The following is a 22,148-nucleotide window of genomic DNA, read 5'->3' as shown; positions in this document are numbered from 1 at the left end:
AATTACTTGAACATCTATAAATTCATCAGGAAATACAGCTTTATACTGTTGTATATTTTTTTAATTTTAATAATGAATGAAGTCAGTATAAGGATCAATAACCGGTCATGAGTGTTTGGTCTGGTTCCCTCTCAAGGTATAAACGACAGAACCTCGGCAGTCTCACTTAAACCACAAAAGCATCATACATAATATCTTGAAGTAGTGTTGAGTGCTACTTGTTGACGGTGAATGTGTTTCATTACTTCTTGAGTCTATGATCTTGTGAGTCACCCAGGAACCTCCCAGTAGAGGTGACGGGCGGTGCTGGAAGCTGCAGCTGTCACTAACATAACGTTCACTCGCATGTTGCACCTCTCACTCTGACAGCCATGGATCCCGGTGAAGAAGGTTGGTTCATGGCTCCTGCTGACACACTACTTCACTCTTATGGGCGACATAGACAGTAATCTTACTAAAACCACAGTTCTTTGTGACTCACCTGCGGTAATGACAGTGAATCTTCCGGTATTTATTTATTTATTTTTATTTGGACATAAGTACAATTATCACACATAGTGTAAATTACCTGGCTATTCTAGTTGTTAAATGGTCACTTTTAATGCTTCTATGCAGAAACATTAAATGAGATATGTTAGTCGGTCAGTTACCCCCATATTTTCAAGAAAAATGTGTTATTAATGACAATTTTGTAATAGCTACAGTAGGTGGTGAGGCCTCACCCACCATTTATTGTACAACAATAAAACATTGTCTAAACATATCACAGCTTGTCCTAGGATGAGACAATGGAAAGAGTCACTGGTGACTTACTTGGGTTATCCTGGGTAATTTACACATATGTGATGAATGGTTTGAAAAACCGACAAGTTGAAGATTGAGACACTTATGCAGCATATGGGAATCTTTATTCAGGAAACGTTTCGCCACACAGTGGCTTCATCAGTCCAATACAAAAAGGAAGGCGAAAGGAGAATTATTATTATTATAATCAAGGGGAAGCGCTAAACCCGGAGGATTATACAGCGCCTGGGGGGGGGATGTGGAAGGCATTCAGGCTTAATTCGGGGAACTGGAGCACAGATCCAATTCTCTAAATCAAGAGCCCCTCACCAACATCAAGGAACCTTCCTTGAGGGGACGGCGAAAGGAGAAGAGTATGAGGTAATCAGTCCCTCAGCCTGGAGTCGATGTGTTCAGTCCATCAATCTTGTAGAATGTACATTCTACAAGATTGTGTGGAGGGGAGGCCTCGGTGTGGATGGAGGGCGGTGGGGGTCGTCTTGCCGTGGGTGGAGGGCGGCGGGGGTCGTCTTGCCGTGGGTGGAGGGCGGCGGGGGTCGTCTTGCCGTGGGTGGAGGGCGGCGGGGGTCGTCTTGCCGTGGGTGGAGGGCGGCGGGGGTCGTCTTGCCGTGGGTGGAGGGCGGCGGGGGTCGTCTTGCCGTGGGTGGAGGGCGGCGGGGGTCGTCTTGCCGTGGGTGGAGGGCGGCGGGGGTCGTCTTGCCGTGGGTGGCGGGCGGCGGGGGTCGTCTTGCCGTGGGTGGAGGGCGGCAGGGGTCGTCTTGCCGTGGGTGGAGGGCGGCGGGGGTCGTCTTGCCGTGGGTGGAGGGCGGCGGGGGTCGTCTTGCCGTGGGTGGAGGGCGGCGGGGGTCGTCTTGCCGTGGGTGGAGGGCGGCGGGGGTCGTCTTGCCGTGGGTGGAGGGCGGCGGGGGTCGTCTTGCCGTGGGTGGAGGGCGGCGGGGGTCGTCTTGCCGTGGGTGGAGGGCGGCGGGGGTCGTCTTGCCGTGGGTGGAGGGCGGCGGGGGTCGTCTTGCCGTGGGTGGAGGGCGGCGGGGGTCGTCTTGCCGTGGGTGGTGGGCGGCGGGGGTCGTCTTGCCGTGGGTGGAGGGCGGCGGGGGTCGTCTTGCCGTGGGTGGAGGGCGGCGGGGGTCGTCTTGCCGTGGGTGGAGGGCGGCGGGGGTCGTCTTGCCGTGGGTGGAGGGCGGCGGGGGTCGTCTTGCCGTGGGTGGAGGGCGGCGGGGGTCGTCTTGCCGTGGGTGGGGGTCGTCTTGCCGTGGGTGGAGGGCGGTGGGGGTCGTCTTGCATTGGGTAGTGGGTGGTGGTTAGAGGGCATTGGAATCATCTCGGAGTTGGCAGTGGAAGTGTCACATTGAAGGAAGGGCAGTGGAAGGTCTTGCTGAGGAAGGAGTGGTCTCACTGTAGGGAAAGGGTGATGGAAGTATCTCTGTGTGTGGTAGGGTGCTTCCTAAACCTTATTGAGGGCCCAGACCAGTTCGAACAGAGGCTTATGAACAACCCAGCCTGGACAGTTAAATCTCGTAAAGTATCACTGGTCAAGTGCATTTACAACTGTGCTGACTTATTGACCCAGGAGCCCAGGCTATTCTCTAAGAAGTCAAATTATTATTATTATTATTATTATTATTATTATTTTTTTTTTTTATTATCACACTGGCTGATTCCCACCAAGGCAGGGGGCCCGAAAAAGAAAAACTTTCACCATCATTCACTCCATCACTGTCTTGCCAGAAGGGTGCTTTACACTACAGTTTTTAAACTGCAACATTAACACCCCTCCTTCAGAGTGCAGGCACTGTACTTCCCATCTCCAGGACTCAAGTCCGGCCTGCCGGTTTCCCTGAACCCCCTCATAAATGTTACTTTGCTCACACTCCAACAGCACGTCAAGTATTATAAACCATTCGTCTCCATTCACTCCTATCAAACACGCTCACGCACGCCTGCTGGAAGTCCAAGCCCCTCGCACACAAAACCTCCTTTACCCCCTCCCTCCAACCTTTCCTAGGCCGACCCCTACCCCGCCTTCCTTCCACTACAGACTGATACACTCTTGAAGTCGTTCTGTTTCGCTCCATTCTCTCTACATGTCCGAACCACCTCAACAACCCTTCCTCAGGGCTCTGGACAACAGTTTTGGTAATCCCACACCTCCTCCTAACTTCCAAACTACGAATTCTCTGCATTATATTCACACCACACATTGCCCTCAGACATGACATCTCCACTGCCTCCAGCCTTCTCCTCGCTGCAACATTCATCACCCATGCTTCACACCCATATAAGAGTGTTGGTAAAACTATACTCTCATACATTCCCCTTTTTGCCTCCAAGGACAAAGTTCTTTGTCTCCACAGACTCCTAAGTGCACCACTCACCCTTTTCCCCTCATCAATTCTATGATTCACCTCATCCTTCATAGACCCATCCGCTGACACGTCCACTCCCAAATATCTGAATACATTCACCTCCTCCATACTCGCTCCCTCCAATCTGATATCCAATCTTTCATCACCTAATATTTTTGTTATCCTCATAACCTTACTCTTTCCTGTATTCACTTTTAATTTTCTTCTTTTGCACACCCTACCAAATTCATCCACCAATCTCTGCAACTTCTCTTCAGAATCTCCCAAGAGCACAGAGTCATCAGCAAAGAGCAACTGTGACAACTCCCACTTTGTGTGATTCTTTATCTTTTAACTCCACGCCTCTTGTCAAGACCCTCGCATTTACTTCTCTTACAACCCCATCTATAAATATATTAAACAACCACGGTGACATCACACATCCCTGTCTAAGGCCTACTTTTACTGGGAAATAATTTCCCTCTTTCCTATGTACTCTAACTTGAGCCTCACTATCCTCGTAAAAACTCTTCACTGCTTTCAGTAACCTACCTCCTACACCATACACCTGCAACATCTGCCACATTGCCCCCCTATCCACCCTGTCATATGCATTTTCCAAATCCGTAAATGCCACAAAGACCTCTTTAGCATTATCTAAATACTGTTCACTTATATGTTTCACTGTAAACACCTGGTCCACACACCCCCTACCTTTCCTAAAGCCTCCTTGTTCATCTGCTATCCTATTCTCAGTCTTACTTTTAATTCTTTCAATAATAACTCTACCATACACTTTACCAGGTATACTCAACAGACTTATCCCCCTATACTTTTTGCACTCTCTTATGTCCCCTTTGCCTTTATACGAAGGAACTATGCATGCTCTCTGCCAATCCCTAGGTACCTTACCCTCTTCCATACATTTATTAAATAATTGCACCAACCACCCCAAAACTATATCCCCACCTGCTTTTAACATTTCTATCTTTATCCCATCAATCCCGGCTGCCTTACCCCCTTTCATTTTACCTACTGCTTCACGAACTTCCCCCACACTCACAACTGGCTCTTCCTCACTCCTACAAGATGTTATTCCTCCTTGCCCTATACACGAAATCACAGCTTCCCTATCTTCATCAACATTTAACAATTCCTCAAAATATTCCCTCCATCTTCCCAATACCTCTAACTCTCCATTTAATAACTCTCCTCTCCTATTTTTAACTGACAAATCCATTTGTTCTCTAGGCTTCCTTAACTTGTTAATCTCACTCCAAAACTTTTTCTTATTTTCAACAAAATTTGTTGATAACATCTCACCCACTCTCTCATTTGCTCTCTTTTTACATTGCTTCACCACTCTCTTAACCTCTCTCTTTTTCTCCATATACTCTTCCCTCCTTGCATCACTTCTACTTTGTAAAAACTTCTCATATGCTAACTTTTTCTCCCTTACTACTCTCTTTACATCATCATTCCACCAATCGCTCCTCTTCCCTCCCGCACCCACTTTCCTGTAACCACAAACTTCTGCTGAACACTCTAACACTACATTTTTAAACCTACCCCATACCTCTTCGACCCCATTGCCTATGCTCTCATTAGCCCATCTATCCTCCAATAGCTGTTAATATCTTTCCCTAACTGCCTCCTCTTTTAGTTTATAAACCTTCACCTCTCTCTTCCCTGATGCTTCTATTCTCCTTGTATCCCATCTACCTTTTACTCTCAGTGTAGCTACAACTAGAAAGTGATCTGATATATCTGTGGCCCCTCTATAAACATGTACATCCTGAAGTCTACTCAACAGTCTTTTATCTACCAATACATAATCCAACAAACTACTGTCATTTCGCCCTACATCATATCTTGTATACTTATTTATCCTCTTCTTAAAATATGTATTACCTATAACTAAACCCCTTTCTATACAAAGTTCAATCAAAGGGCTCCCATTATCATTTACACCTGGCACCCCAAACTTACCTACCACACCCTCTCTAAAAGTTTCTCCTACTTTAGCATTCAGGTCCCCTACCACAATTACTCTCTCACTTGGTTCAAAGGCTCCTATACATTCACTTAACATCTCCCAAAATCTCTCTCTCTCCTCTGCATTCCTCTCTTCTCCAGGTGCATACATGCTTATTATGACCCACTTCTCGCATCCAACCTTTACTTTAATCCACATAATTCTTGCATTTACACATTCATATTCTCTTTTCTCCTTCCATAACTGATCATTCAACATTACTGCTACCCCTTCCTTTGCTCTAACTCTCTCAGATACTCCAGATTTAATCCGATTTATTTCCCCCCACCTAAACTCCCCTACCCCCTTCAGCTTTGTTTCGCTTAGGGCCAGGACATCCAACTTCTTTTCATTCATAACATCAGCAATCATCTGTTTCTTGTCATCTGCACTACATCCACGCACATTCAAGCATCCCAGTTTTATAAAGTTTTTCTTCTTTTTCTTCTCTTTTATTATTATTATTATTATTATTATTATTATTATTATTATTATTATTATTATTATTATTATTATTATTATTATTATTATTATTATTATTATTATTATTATTATTATTATTATTATTATTATTATTATTATTATTATTATTATTATTATTATTATTATTATTATTATTATTATTATTATTATTATTATTATTATTATTATTATTATTATTATTATTATTATTATTATTATTATTATTATTATTATTATTATTATTATTTTTTAGTATTTTTGTACATTGGAGCCTTGACTTATGAGTGCTCCAACATGCAAGTTTTTAGTTATGAGCCGTCGCTCGGTTAATTTTTTGCTCAAGTTAAGAGCCAAAATCCGAGTTACAAGTGAGCTTCAGATATGCCACCACTAGTTGGCACAGCGAATGCCACAGCATCCGCTCAGTAGTGCATGTATTTACCTTGCCGTGGAAGCCTCTCTCTTGTGTTGTGCTTGCATTTTGTGCAGTTATTTTGCCAAATTTCTTTTTTTTTCTAACCATGTGTCCTAAGAAGGTAAGTGTAAAGGACAGTGCTGAGAAGAGGAGGATAATGTTCATTGAATTAAAGCATGAAATCATAGAAAAACACGAGTGAGGTGTACGGGTAGTGCGGTTGGCAAGGCAGTACCAGCGCAATTAAGTTCAGCAATAAAGTGTAGCGTTAAGAGTGTAGCAAGTAAGTTAAGTGATAAAGTGATAGAAAAATCATGAAGCAAAATGAACTCCTCCAATCTCTTCTGCCTGTCTTTGTTGTTGTTGGGGTTTATAGGGCCACCGACAGCATATGCCACTGCCTATCTTTTCCACTTTTCACCTCTGCCAGCATCTGTTCTCCAAGGTAAATGTGTACACTTATTTCTTTGCATTCTCTATTATGTTTTTATACAATATTTCTTATTTATAAAAACATTGTTTCAGTGTTTTCCTTATGAAACTAGTGATCTAGTGCAGGTAGCCTGATAAACATTCCATTTTCTCTTATAAAAAGACCTCAGAAGGGGAAGCATGGGAAGATATGGTCAGAGCAATAATTATTTTTACCTCGGGAGTGACCTCCACCACTTGTCACATAATGCCATATTTTATTCATTTTAGAGTATATATCATGTTTGTGTTATTTATATTTGTCATATTAGATCAGTTGTGATAGATAAGCCGTAGAATTGATACTAGCATTATATTGAAATATTTTCTCCTGCCTCCCAAGAGCAGGAATTCCGCTTGAACGGATTAATGGCATTTAGGTTAATTCCAACGAGGAAAATTGATTTGATATACAAGCAAATTGAGTTACGAGGTAGGTCACGGAACAGATTAAACTCATTAGTCAAGGTACCACTGTATACTGCAGTTTTTAGTTAGGCTGGCAAGCTGCAGATAAATTATGTAATTTGGTAATTTGTCTTGTAAATTCAAATGTCATCCAAATTACTTCATATTTTTGTAGTTGTTAGGCTTGGTTTTTCCTGAAATGTGTATTATTAACACTGCAATTTACCAAAGTCTGTGTACTCTATGTACTGCCTATATTGTAATACTGTTGTGGATGATGTACTTTAATTCTATTTATTACAGTATTTGTTTCATTGACACATTCTTTATTCAAGCAGGAGAGGGAGGAGGGGGTGGTCTTGAAGCTGTTGGTGCAGTAGCAGATGTGGAAACGGTTGTATGCTATGTAAAACGTGTAGGATCTGTTATGCTGGAAGATGATGATGAACCATCTGTTGAACTTCAGACAGCGCTTAATGCTCCACAGTACTTGGAGGTTATTCGGAAATTTATTGGAGACCCGCAAACAAAATCACTTCTCATACAAAGATGTGCCACAAAAGGTATTTTATATTTTAGTATGTGCCACAAAAGGTATTTTATATTTTAGTGTGAAAATATTGTATATTGAAAGCTGTACAGATTGAGATATATGTTGGTGATAGCATCTTAAATATTTGTATACGTAATTATAATACTGTCATTTAGCCTGTCCAGGTTTTGTGTTTTGGTGTTATGAATTAATGTGTAAATTATCTATACAAAGGCTTGCTTAAGTGTTAAATATCTTTAGTCTTACAAAGAACACAGTTTGATCTCTTGTACTGTATCCTGTCATATGGATGTGCATGTTTTTTTTTTCATGTTTGTGTGTTCAGCTTTTGCCAAACATTATTTGGGGGTTAGTTCTCAGGTCTGTTTCCCATTCTTATTCTTGCAATTACATGTACTATATTGACTAAACACTCCCTCTTATTAGATATGTATGAGTTGAAACTTAATTCATGTGTTTGCACTTTGGTGAGGCTGTGATAAATCACAATTGTAATCATGATGAATCTCTAATTAGTTCTTAATTGTTTGTAGGCATTGAATTAGTATATTACCAGTTACGCTTGTCCCATTATCTGTTGATTAAATGCAAACTTGTCAAAAATCTTTTAGCTTTCACTGATGTTCTTAATGATATTTATGGTATTTTCAGGTACCTTTTGTTAATACTGTACTGTTGGTTACTAATTTTGACTTCATATTTAGAAGATTAAAGTTACCTTGAAGGATATTTGGTGCATGAAATTCTGATCTATCTTAGCAGATTTCAACATTTGTATGTATTCTGTAAATTCCTCTGCTGCTGTCGACAGTTTATGTACTGGAAGTGTGGGTGAAAAAACTGTCACGAAAAATTTTGACACCTCATAGTGTGGGAAGAGAACAGTTAACTGGGGAAGAAGATAGGATCAGGAGAGAATTATTAAATGCAGTGGTTAGATTCAGTAAACACCATTATAACAAATCTTGGTGTTTTCAGCTTTTCAGTACTTTCTGAAATTCATTCTTGATTAAATGTATACCAAACTGATAAGTTAAATCCTGCATTTCCAAACCCGTCATTAATCCCTGCAGTAATAGAGATGTACAAGTTTAAATTGGATTTTGCTGCAATTTGATAAGTATTTATTATTAATTCTTGTCAAAAATTTGGTGTTATTTCTTTCAGAAGAAACAGAAGAAGGTGGAGAGATGGAAGAAGAAAAGGAAGTAGTGTATCATATCTCAAGTGGTGTACATTTTACCTCAATAAAAATGAATAGGTTAGTATGATATACTAGATATTTGAGATGAATGCTGGAGTATTGGAGAGGCATGAGATTAAAAGATGAATCTGATATGAAGTGGGGGTTGTCGCTATTGTTCTTTACTGATGAATTTCTTTGGGATATTATGAAGTAAAACTGCATAGATTTATGAAGCATAGAAAAGGGAAAGATGATGAATAACAAAAAAAAGTTTGGTAGTGAAATATGGAATATTAGACTGGAAGGAGGGAGAAAGGGGGAAATGAATATATTGGGAGGGGATACGATGCATTGACAAATGTCTACAAAAGATGAAGTGAACCATATGATAGATCTGGGGGACAAAAGGAAAGTGGTGTGTTGGGAAAAGTTATGTGGAGGCAAAAAGGGGAATGTATCACAGTGGTCCCAATACTTTTATATGGGTGTGAATATTATGCAGACAGTTAGGAGCCCAGAAATTAGATGGTGTGGGGTTACAAAAGGTGTACGTAGTTTTAAAATTTTTGAAGCATTGGTGTTAACCCGTAAATGGTCCAAACGTATATATACGTTTTTTCAACATTCGAAAGTATGTAAAAAAAGTAGATCTTTTTGTTTTTCTACATTTGGAGTGGTTGGTGCAATTATTTAATTGTATGGAAGAAGGTAAGGTACCTAGGGATTGGCAAAGAGCATGCATAGTTCCTTTGTATCAAGGCAAAGGGGACAAAAGAGAGTGCAAAAATTATAGGGGGATAAGTCTGTTGAGTATACCTGGTAAAGTGTATGGTAGAGTTATTATTGAAAGAATTAAAAGTAAGATGGAGAATAGGATAGCAGATGAACAAGGAGGCTTTAGGCTGTGGACCAGGTGTTTACAGTGAAACATATAAGTGAACAGTATTTAGATAAGGCTAAAGAGGTTTTTGTGGCATTTATGGATTTGGAAAAGGCGTATGACAGGGTGGATAGGGGGGCAATGTGGCAGATGTTGCAGGTGTATGGTGTAGGAGGTAGGTTACTGAAAGCAGTGAAGAGTTTTTACGAGGATAGTGGGCTCAAGTTAGAGTATGTAGGAAAGAGGGAGATTATTTCCCAGTAAAAGTAGGCCTTAGACAAGGATGCGTGATGTCACCGGTGACATCACACGGTGCACTTAGGAGTCTGTGGAGACAAAGAACTTTGTCCTTGGAGGCAAAGAGGGGAATGTATGAGAGTATAGTTTTACCAACACTCTTATATGGGTGTGAAGCATGGGTGATGATTGTTGCAGCGAGGAGAAGGCTTGAGGCAGTGGGGATGTCATGTCTGAGGGCAATGTGTGGTGTGAATGTAATGCAGAGAATTCGTAGTTTGGAAGCTAGGAGGAGGTGCGGGATTACCAAAACTGTTGTCCAGAGGGCTGAGGAAGGGTTGTTGAGGTGGTTCGGACATGTAGAGAGAATGGAGTGAAACAGAATGACTTCAAGAGTGTATCAGTCTGTAGTGGAAGGAAGGCAGGGTAGGGGTCGGCCTAGGAAAGGTTGGAGGGAGGGGGTAAAGGAGGTTTTGTGTGAGAGGGGCTTGGACTTCCAGCAGGCATTGTGAGCATGTTTGATAGGAGTGAATGGAGACAAATGGTTTTTAATACTTGACGTGCTGTTGGAGTGTGAGGAAAGTAACATTTATGAAGGGATTCAGGGAACCCGGCAGGCCGGACTTGAGTCCTGGAGATGGGAAGTACAGTGCCTGCACTCTGAAGGAGGGGTGTTAATGTTGCAGTTTAAAAACTGTAGTGTAAAGCACCCTTCTGGCAAGACAGTGATGGAGTAAATGATGGTGAAAGTTTTTCTTTTTTGGGCCACCCTGCCTTGGTGGGAATCAGCCAGTGTGTTAATAAAAAAAATATTTGAAAATGTGTAAAAAAAACTTTGATTTACTTTTTTTTTTTTTTTAAATATGTAAAAAAACTTAGATCTACTTTTGTAGCACTACACATGTGAACGTAGTTCTGCTTGGACTGTTTATGGGTTAAAGACAAAGGGGTAACTTTATGTATGTAACCATGATTATAGTGCTTGTCACGGCATTATGCTGGGTGAGCGCCCTGGCATAATGTTAAGGTACAGTTAAGGTACGAGCAGATGTCTTCTTGGAGGAGACAGGCCGAGATTTGGCAGGCAGTAACTCAGCACTGCCATCAGCCTTGAAACGGTGCATCCAGTTCCTCACTGAGTGCTCACACACACTAATGTTCTCCACTATTTGTTTCGTCTGGTGCCCAGCTCTGTGAAGCCCTGTGATTTAAGATATAGTTTCAGTTTCGTTTTACCCATAATCAAAAATGTATAGCCCCAAAACCAAAGGGAACACTGAACAAAGGATGAGGCGGATGAGAGAGAAAAGTGCAACACTTCCTCTCGCCACGGAAGTACAGCACTTCCTTTCACCATGGCAGCCTCATGAGCAATGAGAACTCACTGTAAAGTGTGGCGCAAGGCCGTGACGTTATGCTAACGGCTGCTATCCAGCAGAATGAACTGACAAAAAAAGACCTCCCCCCGTATGGAAGGCCTTTGATTTTCATCACGGCATTATGCTGGGGTGCTCATCCAGCATAATGCCATGACAAGCACTGTAGGTGTTTGGCGAGGGCAATAATTATTGGAAAAAGGAGATGATGAAATGTACATTGAGATTAGTGTGCTGGGCAGTGTGTTAGTGAATAAAAGGTAACCTTATACATTACTTCTTGCACTGTAGTAAGTAGAGTAAGAATAAAAGGAATGTGGTATACAAATTAAAAAGTTGCAGTTTTATTTCACAAGCAATCCAGAGGTTTCTTCAGACCAAAAAAAAATTACACTAGGTCACAGAAGATTAATTTATCTAATTTTCTTTCCCTTTCCAGTATCCTGTTTATCAAGAGAGGTGGGGTAATTGAAGCAGACAAATCCATCTTGTCTCAGATACGCACTTTGAACCTGAGTGATGGCTCGCCATATGAGACACTCCATGCAATTGTAGCAAATGCTGTTGCTCCATACTTTAAATCGTTTGTTAAAGAATCTGGAAAGATAGAGAGGTGAATAATTTGTGCAACTCATACAGTACTGACCTGGGTATGAGCAATGTGTGTGAACTATATAGCACTTGTGCAATTTTTAATTTACAGTATATCAAAATGTGTTGTGGTGTAAATATCATATTTTTATTCTTAATAGAGATGGAGACAAGATGGCACCATCTGTTGAAAAAAAGATTGCAGAGTTAGAAATGGGCCTTCTGCATTTACAACAAAACATTGATATCCCTGATATATCTTTGCCCATCCATCCAACTGTAGCACAGGTCAGTCACTTTTTCTTTTATAAAATTTTACCGTCTTAAGAGCCTTGAGCTTTGGTATTCTTTACAATAATCAATTGAATCTTAAAAGGAACTTTAATTATAAATGTAGATCATCATTAAACAAACTGGCCATATCCCACTGAAGCAGGGTGGCCCAAAAAGAAAAAGTTTCTCTAAGTTTAGTAATGTATACAGGAGAAGCAGTTACTAGCCCCTTGCTCCTGGCATTTTAGTTGCCTTTTAAGACACATGGCTTATAGAGAAAGAACTCTGTTCCACTTTGCCATGGAGATAGGAAATAAGCAAGAACTAGTAAGAAAATAGAAGAAAACCCAGAGGTGTGCGTGTGTGCATGCATGCATGCTTGTATGTACATGTGTAGTGTGACCTAAGTGTAAGTAGAAGTAGTAAGACATACCTGGAACCTTGCATGTTTGAGACAAAAAGACTCCAGCAATCCTTCCATCATGTAAAACAATTACAGGCTTCTGTTTTACACTCACTTGGCAGGATAGAAGTACCTCTCTGGGCAGTTGCTGTCTACTAGCCTACTACCTAGGATCTATGTAATCATCATAGTATTAAGTAATTTGACCTAGCCTAACATTGCTTGAAATGTTGTGAATGCTATGTACTTTTCAAATTATGCTGTATAGATGTATGTTTTGAAATTGAAATTTGTTTTTGAAGTGTGCATATTTGTGGTTCTAATCACTTAAAACTTGATATTATACTTTTTTATTATTTCTTTTACAGGTTATCAAGAAGTGTGCTGATGAAGGAACACGTCCAAAGGTTGCCGACTTTGGCGATAGAGTTGAAGATTCAAATTTCCTTAACCAGCTGCAAAATGGAGTGGCTAGATGGATCAGGGAAATTCAGAAGGTATTGTAAATATGTATAATGACTCCTAGATTTATTTGTTCATGTGATAAACCCAGAGTTTTGAAAAACTTTGTTCTTTGTGGTCTGGTTTTACTTTCTCCCATTTCCATTACGTGACATATATCAACATTTGATTCTATCATACATCTGTCACTCCATTTCCTGTCCACTTTTCTAAATCATCTGGTAAAGATTTGCAGAATTTTTGTTTTGGACAAAAGTTTTGCATTGGCAATCACAAAGTTTTCTATTAGTCATGATAAGTCATATCAATTAACATTATACAGGCAAGTACTAATCCTTGTGACACCCCACTGGTAATATTTCCCCAAGAAAACTTCCTTCCTCATTTAACTGTGCATTATCCAGTCAGCCTCCAATTCATTTTTAGTTTTTATTTCCCCTTTGTTTTGAAGTTTCTGCATTAGTTTCTCATGGAAGAGGTTTATGACCTTTGGTTTGTCTTCTCTATATTTCCATCACACATTTATTTGAGAATCAAATGTACTCACAAATTTTTCACTAGTTTTAATTAAATTTGCCATGCTGTTTAAATGATTGCTTTAAAATGTACTGTATATTATGTCATATATGACGGTCATTTCTGAGCTTTGCTTATTTCTGTAAATCAGGTAACCAAGCTGGATAGAGATCCATCTAGTGGTACAGCTCTTCAGGAGATAAGCTTCTGGCTCAACTTAGAAAGGGCCTTACTGAAGATACAAGATAAGCGAGAGAGTTTAGAGGTGGCTCTTACTCTGGATGTTTTGAAGCATGGAAAGCGTTTTCATGCTACAGTTTCATTTGATACTGATACTGGTAAGTAATGTAGTAAAATAAAGCAAATGTATTAATGTCACATGTTTTCAGAGGTTAGAGATGACTAATGGTAATTTTTTCATCACCTTGCCTTGGTGATGTATGATTTTTTTTCTCAACAAGCCGGCTGTCTCACACCGAGGCAGGGTGACCCAAAAAAGAAAAATCCCAAAAAAAGAAAATACTTTCATCATAATTCAGCACTTTCACCTCATACATAATCACTGTCTTTGCAGAGACACCCAGATACAGCAGTTTAGAAGCATATATAAAGATATATAACATATCCCTCCAAACTGTCAATATCCCAATCCCCTCCTTTAAAGTGCAGGCATTGTACTTCTCATTTCCAGCACTCAAATCTGGCTATATAAAAATAACCAGTTTCCCTGAATTCCTTCACTAAATATTACCCTGCTCACACTCCAACAGCTCGTCAAGTCCCAAAAACCATTCGTCTCCATTCACTCCTATCTCACACGCTCACGCTCACTTGCTGGAAGTCCAAGCCCCTCGCCCACAAAACCACCTTTACCGCCTCCCTCCGACTTTTTTGAGGATGACCCCTACCCCGCTTTCCTTCCCATACAGATTTGTGTACATTCCATGTCATTCTACTTTGATTCTTTCTAAATGACCAAACCACCTCAACAACCCCTCTTCAGCCCTCTGACTAATACTTTTATTAACTCCACACCTTCTAATTTCCACACTCAGAATTTTCTGCATAATGTATACACCACACATTGCCCTTAGACAGGACATCTCCACCGCCTCCAACCGCTTCCTCTCTGCAGCATTTACAACCCAAGCTTTACACCCACTTTACTTTCATACATTCCTTTCTTTGCCTCCATAGATAATGTTTTTTGTCTCCACATATACCCCAATGCACCACTCAACCTCATTCCTTCATCAGTTCTGTGGTTAACCTCATCCTTCATAAACCCATCTGCTGACACATCAACTCCCAAATATCTGAAAACATTCACTTCTTCCATACTCCCTCTCTCCAATGTGATATCCAATTTTTCTTCATCTAAATCGTTTGATACCCGCATCACTTTACTCTTGTCTATGTTCACTTTCAACTTTCTACCCTTACACACCCTCCCAAACTCGTCCACTAACCTTTGCAACTTTTCTTTAGAATCTAGCATAAGCACAGTATCATCAGCAAAAAGTAACTGTCAACTCCCATTTTGTACTTGATTCCCCGTAATTTAATCCCACCCCTCTCCCCAACACTAGCATTTATCTCCTTCACAACCCCATCTTCTATAAATATATTAAACAACCATGGTGACATTACACATCTCTAAGACCTACTTTTACCGAGAAGTAATCTCCCTCTCTTCTACACACCCTAACCTGAGTCTCACTATCCTCATAAAAACCCTTTTCAACCTTTAGTAACTTACTATCTATTCCATATACTTGCAACATCTGCCACATTGCTCCCCTATCCACTCTATCATATGCCTTTTTTAAACCCATAAATGCAATGAAAACTTCCCTACCTTTATCTAAATACTGTTCACATATATGCCTCAGTGTAAACACTTGATCTACATATTCCCTACCTACTCTAAAGCCTACTTGCTCATCTGTAATCCTACTGTCTTACCTCTAATTCTCTTAATAATAACCCTACTGTACACTTTTCCTGGTATACTTAGTAAACTTATTCCCTTATAATTTTTACAATCTCTCATGTCCCCCCTTCCATTTATGTGAAGGAACTATACATGCACTCTGCCAATCCCTAGGTACCTTCCCCTCTTTCATACCAACCACTCCAGCACTATATCCACCCCCTGCTTTTAACATTTCTGTCATGATCCTGTCAGTTCCTGCTGCTTTACCCCCTTTCGTTCTACATAATGCCTCGCGCACCTCCCCCACACTCGTATCCTGCTCTTCACTCCTGAAAGATGTTATACTTCCCTGGCCAGTGCATGAAATTACCGCCTCCCTTTCTTCATCGACATTTAAAAGTTCCTCAAAATATTTCCGCCATCTACCCAGTACTTCCAGCTCCCCATTTACTAGCTCCCCTACTGTTTTTAACTGACAAATCTATTAGTTCCCTAGGTTTTCTTAACTTGTTTATCTCCAGAAATTTTTCATATTTTCTGCAAAATTTCTTGAGTGCCTCTGCCACTCTATCATCTGCTTTCCTTTTGTACTCTCTCACCACTCTCTTCACCTTTCTTTTACTCTCCATATACTCTGCTCTTATAACACTTTTGCTTTGTAAAAACCTCTCATAACCTATCTTTTTATCTTTTATCACACCCTTTGCTTCATCATTCTACCAATCACTCCTCTTTCCTCCTGCACCCATCCTCCTATAACCACAAACTCCTGCCCCACATTCAAATACTGCATTTTTAAAACTATTCCAACCCTCTTCAACCCCCACTCCTCATATTTGCACTAGCCCACCTTTCTGCAAATAGTTGCTTATATCTCGCCCTAACTTCCTCCTCCCTTAATTTATACGTTTACACCTGTTGCCATTTTCCTTTTGTGCTATAATCTTTTACTCTAACTGGACCTACAACTAAATAATGATCCGATATATCAGTTGCCCCTCTATAAACATGTACATCCTGAAGCCTACCCATCAACCTTTTATCCACCAATACGTAATCTAACAAACTACTTTCATTATGTGCTCTATCATACCTTGTATACTTATCCTCTTTTTTTAAAATATGTATTACTTATTACCAAACCTCTTTATACACATAGCTGAATTAAAGGCTCCCCATTTTTATTTACCCCAGGCACCCCAAATTTACCTACTACTTCCTCCACAATATTTTTACCCACTTTAACATTGAGATCCCCAACCACAAGTACTCTCTCTCTAGGTTCAAAACTCCAGACGCACTCACTCAACATTTCCCAAAATCTCTCTCTCTCCTCTACACTTCTTTCTCCAGGTGCATAAATGCTTACTATAACCCACTTTTCACATCCAACCCTTATTTTACTCCATATAATCTTTGAATTTATACATTTATATTCCTTCTTTTCCTGCCATAACTTATCCTTCAACATTATTGCTACTCTTTCTTTAGCTCTAACTCTATTTGAAACTCCTGACCTAATCCCATTTATTTCTCCCCACTGAAACTCTCCCACCCCCTTCATATATATATATATATATATATATATATTTTTTTTTTTAACAAGTTGGCCGTGTCCCACCGAGGCAGGGTGACCCAAAAAAGAAAGAAAATCCCCAAAAAGAAAATACTTTCATCATCATTCAACACTTTCACCACACTCGCACATTATCACTTTTTGCAGAGGTGCTCAGAATACAACAGTTTAGAAGCATACACATACAAAGATATACAACCAAACCCTCCGAACTGCCAATATCCCAAACCCCTCCTTTAAAGTGCAGGCATTGTACTTCCCATTTCCAGGACTCAATTCTGACTATATGAAAATAACCGGTTTCCCTGAATCCCTTCACTAAATATTACCCTGCTCACACTCCAACAGATCGTCAGGTCCCAAGTACCATTCGTCTCCATTCACTCCTATCTAACATGCTCACGCACGCTTGCTGGAAGTCCAAGCCCCTTGCCCACAAAACCTCCTTTACCCCCTCTCTCCAACCCTTTCGAGGACGACCCCTACCCCGCCTTCCTTCCCCTATAGATTTATATGCTTTCCATGTCATTCTACTTTGATCCATTCTCTCTAAATGACCAAACCACCTCAACAACCCCTCTTCTGCCCTCTGATTAATACTTTTATTAACTCCACACCTTTTCCTAATTTCCACACTCCGAATTTTCTGCATAATATTTACACCACACATTGCCCTTAAACAGGACATCTCCACTGCCTCCAACCGTCTCCTCGCTGCTGCATTTACCACCCCAGCTTCACACCCATATAAGAGTGTTGGTACTACTATACTTTCATACATTCCCTTCTTTGCCTCCATAGATAACGTTTTTTGGCTCCACATATCCCTCCAAACTGCATTGAGGTATATGTTGTGTATCTTTATATGTGTATGCTTCTAGACTGTTGTATTCTGAGCACCTCTGCAAAAACAGTGATAATGTGCGAGTGTGGTGAAAGTGTTGAATGATGATGAAAGTATTTTCTTTTTGGGGATTTTCTTTCTTTTTTGGGTCACCCTGCCTCGGTGGGAGACGGCCGACTTGTTGGGAAAAAAAAAAAAAAAAAAAAAAAAATATACCTCAATGCACCACTCGCCTTTTTTCCCTAATCAATTCTATGATTGACCTCATCCTTCATAAATCCATCCGCCAACACGTCAACTCCCAAGTATCTGAAAACATTCACTTCTTCCATACTCCTCCCCAATTTGGTATCCAATTTTTCTTTATCTAAATCATTTGATACCCTCATCACCTTACTCTTTTCTATGTTCACTTTCAACTTTCTACCTTTACACACATTCCCAAACTCATCCACTAACCTTTGCAATTTTTCTTTAGAATCTCCCATAAGCACAGTATCATCAGCAAAATGTAACTGTGTCAATTCCCATTTTGAATTTGATTCCCCAAAATTTAATCCCTCCCCTCTCCCGAACACCCCAGCATTTACTTCCTTTACAACCCCACCTATAAATATATTAAACAACCATGGTGACATTACACATCCCTGTCTAAGACCTACTTTTACCGGGAAGTAGTCTCCCTCTCTTCTACACACACTAACCTGAGCCTCGCTATCCTCATAAAAACTGTTTACAGCATTTAATAACTTACCACTTATTCCATATACTTGCAACATCTGCCACATTGCTCCTCTATCCACTATATCATATGCCTTTTCTAAATCCATAAATGCAATAAAAACTTGCCTACCTTTATCTAAATACTGTTCACATATATGCTTCAATGTAAACACTTGATCTACACATCCCCTACCCACTCTGAAACCTCCTTGCTCATCCGCAGTCCTCCATTCTGTCTTACCTCTAATTCTTTCAATTATAACCCTACTGTACACTTTTCCTGGTATACTCAGTAAACTTATTCCTCTATAATTTTTACAGTCTCTTTTGTCCCCTTTCCCTTTATATAAAGGGACTTCACATGCTCTCCGCCAATCCCTAGGTACCTTCCCCTCTTTCGTACATTTATTAAACAAAAGTACCAACCACTCCAACACTATATCCCCCCTTGCTTTTAACATTTCTGTCATGATCCCATCAGTTCCAGCTGCTTTACCCCCTTTCATTCTACGTAATGCCTCACGTACCTCCCCCACACTTACATTCTGCTCTTCTTCACTCCTAAAAGATGGTATACCTCCCTGACCAGTGCATGAAATTACTGCCTCTCTTTCTTCCTTTACATTTAAAAGTTCCTCAAAATATTCTCGCCATCTACGTAATACCTCCATCTCCCCATCTACTAACTCCCCTACTCTGTTTTTAACTGACAAATCCATACCTTCCCTAGGCTTTCTTAACTTGTTTAACTCCAAAACTTTTTCTTATTTTCATTAAAATTTCTTGACAGTGCCTCTCCCACTCTATCATCTGCTCTCCTTTTGCACTCTCTCACCACTCTCTTTACCTTTCTTTTACTCTCCATATACTCTGCTCTTCTTATAACACTTCTGCTTTGTAAAAACCTCTCATAAGCTACCTTTTTCTCTTTCGTCACACCCTTTACTTCATCATTCCACCAATCACTCCTCTTTCCTCCTGCCCCCACCCTCCTATAACCACAAACTTCTGCCCCACATTCTAATACTGCATTTTTAAAACTATTCCAACCCTCTTCAACCCCCCCACTACTCATCTTTGCACTAGCCCACCTTTCTGCCAATAGTAGCTTATATCTCACCTGAACTTCCTCCTCCCTTAGTTTATACACTTTTACCTCCCTCTTACTTGTTGTTGCCACCTTCCTCTTTTCCCATCTACCTCTTACTCTAACTGTAGCTACAACTAAATAATGATCCGATATATCAGTTGCCCCTCTATAAACATGTACATCCTGGAGCCTACCCATCAACCTTTTATCCACCAATACATAATCTAATAAACTGCTTTCATTATGTGCTACATCATACCTTGTATATTTATTTATCCTCTTTTTCATAAAATATGTATTACTTATTACCAAATTTCTTTCTACACATAGATCAATTAAAGGCTCCCCATTTACATTTACCCCTGGCACACCAAATTTACCTACTACTCCCTCTTTAACATTTTTACGCACTTTAGCATTGAAATCCCCACCCACCATTACTCACACTTGATTCAAAACTCCCCACGCATTCACTCAACATTTCCCAAAATCTCTCTCTCCTCTACACTTCTCTCTTCTCCAGGTGCATACACACTTATTATAACCCACTTTTCACATCCAATCTTTATTTTACTGTACATAATCCTTGAATTAATACATTTATAGTCCCTCTTTTCCTGCCATAGCTTATCCTTCAACATTATTGCTGCTACTTCGTTATCTCCAACTCTATTTGAAACCCCTGACCTAATCCCATTTATTCCTCTCCATTGAAACTCTCCCACCCCCTTCAGCTTTGTTTCACTTAAAGCCAGGACATCCAGCTTCTCATTCATAACATCCACATATACATGTATATATATGATATATGTACATGTATATGGTATATATTGATTTTATTTTTTTTTTTTTTATTATCACACCGGCCGATTCCCACCAAGGCAGGGTGGCCCGAAAAAGAAAAACTTTCACCATCATTCACTCCATCACTGTCTTGCCAGAAGGGTGCTTTACACTACAGTTTTTAAACTGCAACATTAACACCCCTCCTTCAGAGTGCAGGCACTGTACTTCCCATCTCCAGGACTCAAGTCCGGCCTGCCGGTTTCCCTGAATCCCTTCATAAATGTTACTTTGCTCACACTCCAACAGCACGTCAAGTATTAAAAACCATTTGTCTCCATTCACTCCTATCAAACACGCTCACGCATGCCTGCTGGAAGTCCAAGCCCCTCGCACACAAAACCTCCTTTACCCCCTCCCTCCAACCCTTCCTAGGCCGACCCCTACCCCGCCTTCCTTCCACTACAGACTGATACACTCTTGAAGTCATTCTGTTTCGCTCCATTCTCTCTACATGTCCGAACCACCTCAACAACCCTTCCTCAGCCCTCTGGACAACAGTTTTGGTAATCCCGCACCTCCTCCTAACTTCCAAACTACGAATTCTCTGCATTATATTCACACCACACATTGCCCTCAGACATGACATCTCCACTGCCTCCAGCCTTCTCCTCGCTGCAACATTCATCACCCACGCTTCACACCCATATAAGAGCGTTGGTAAAACTATACTCTCATACATTCCCCTCTTTGCCTCCAAGGACAAAGTTCTTTGTCTCCACAGACTCCTAAGTGCACCACTCACTCTTTTTCCCTCATCAATTCTATGATTCACCTCATCTTTCATAGACCCATCCGCTGACACGTCCACTCCCAAATATCTGAATACGTTCACCTCCTCTATACTCTCTCCCTCCAATCTGATATTCAATCTTTCATCACCTAATCTTTTTGTTATCCTCATAACCTTACTCTTTCCTGTATTCACCTTTAATTTTCTTCTTTTGCACACCCTACCAAATTCATCCACCAATCTCTGCAACTTCTCTTCAGAATCTCCCAAGAGCACAGTGTCATCGGCAAAGAGCAGCTGTGACAACTCCCACTTTGTGTGTGATTCTTTATCTTTTAACTCCACGCCTCTTGCCAAGACCCTCGCATTTACTTCTCTTACAACCCCATCTATAAATATATTAAACAACCACGGTGACATCACACATCCTTGTCTAAGGCCTACTTTTACTGGGAAAAAATTTCCCTCTTTCCTACATACTCTAACTTGAGCCTCACTATCCTCGTAAAAACTCTTCACTGCTTTCAGTAACCTACCTCCTACACCATACACTTGCAACATCTGCCACATTGCCCCCCTATCCACCCTGTCATACGCCTTTTCCAAATCCATAAATGCCACAAAGACCTCTTTAGCCTTATCTAAATACTGTTCACTTATATGTTTCACTGTAAACACCTGGTCCACACACCCCCTACCTTTCCTAAAGCCTCCTTGTTCATCTGCTATCCTATTCTCCGTCTTACTCTTAATTCTTTCAATTAGAACTCTACCATACACTTTACCAGGTACACTCAACAGACTTATCCCCCTATAATTTTTGCACTCTCTTTTATCCCCTTTGCCTTTATACAAAGGAACTATGCATGCTCTCTGCCAATCCCTAGGTACCTTACCCTCTTCCATACATTTATTAAATAATTGCACCAACCACTCCAAAACTATATCCCCACCTGCTTTTAACATTTCTATCTTTATCCCATCAATCC

At 40.6% G+C, this 22,148-nt stretch overlaps 1 protein-coding gene across 6 annotated transcripts in view; it reads left to right on the top strand.

The window, feature by feature from the left end:
- Positions 1–254: 254 nt before the first annotated feature.
- Dhc64C (dynein heavy chain, cytoplasmic) overlaps positions 255–22,148 on the top strand; it is a 177,622-nt gene continuing 155,728 nt past the window's right edge. For 4 of the 6 annotated variants that reach the window (XM_053776938.2, XM_053776937.2, XM_053776936.2 and 1 more), the window contains exons 1-7: positions 297–390; positions 7,273–7,500; positions 8,658–8,751; positions 11,609–11,782; positions 11,922–12,048; positions 12,805–12,933; positions 13,566–13,752. In XM_053776938.2, the coding sequence (XP_053632913.1) occupies positions 372–390; positions 7,273–7,500; positions 8,658–8,751; positions 11,609–11,782; positions 11,922–12,048; positions 12,805–12,933; positions 13,566–13,752 (958 nt within the window). In that variant the 5' untranslated portion in view covers positions 297–371. Of the gene's footprint in view, positions 391–7,272; positions 7,501–8,657; positions 8,752–11,608; positions 11,783–11,921; positions 12,049–12,804; positions 12,934–13,565; positions 13,753–22,148 lie in introns of all 6 variants that reach the window. The other 2 variants (XM_053776935.2, XM_053776939.2) reach the window with 1 other exon arrangement.

This window comes from Cherax quadricarinatus, chromosome 16 (assembly GCF_038502225.1).
Source record: "Cherax quadricarinatus isolate ZL_2023a chromosome 16, ASM3850222v1, whole genome shotgun sequence".
In the NCBI taxonomy this organism is placed as follows: Eukaryota; Metazoa; Arthropoda; class Malacostraca; order Decapoda; family Parastacidae; genus Cherax; species Cherax quadricarinatus.
The sequence above is the reverse complement of the archived record's forward strand: the minus strand, read 5'-3'. Positions and strand labels throughout refer to the sequence as shown.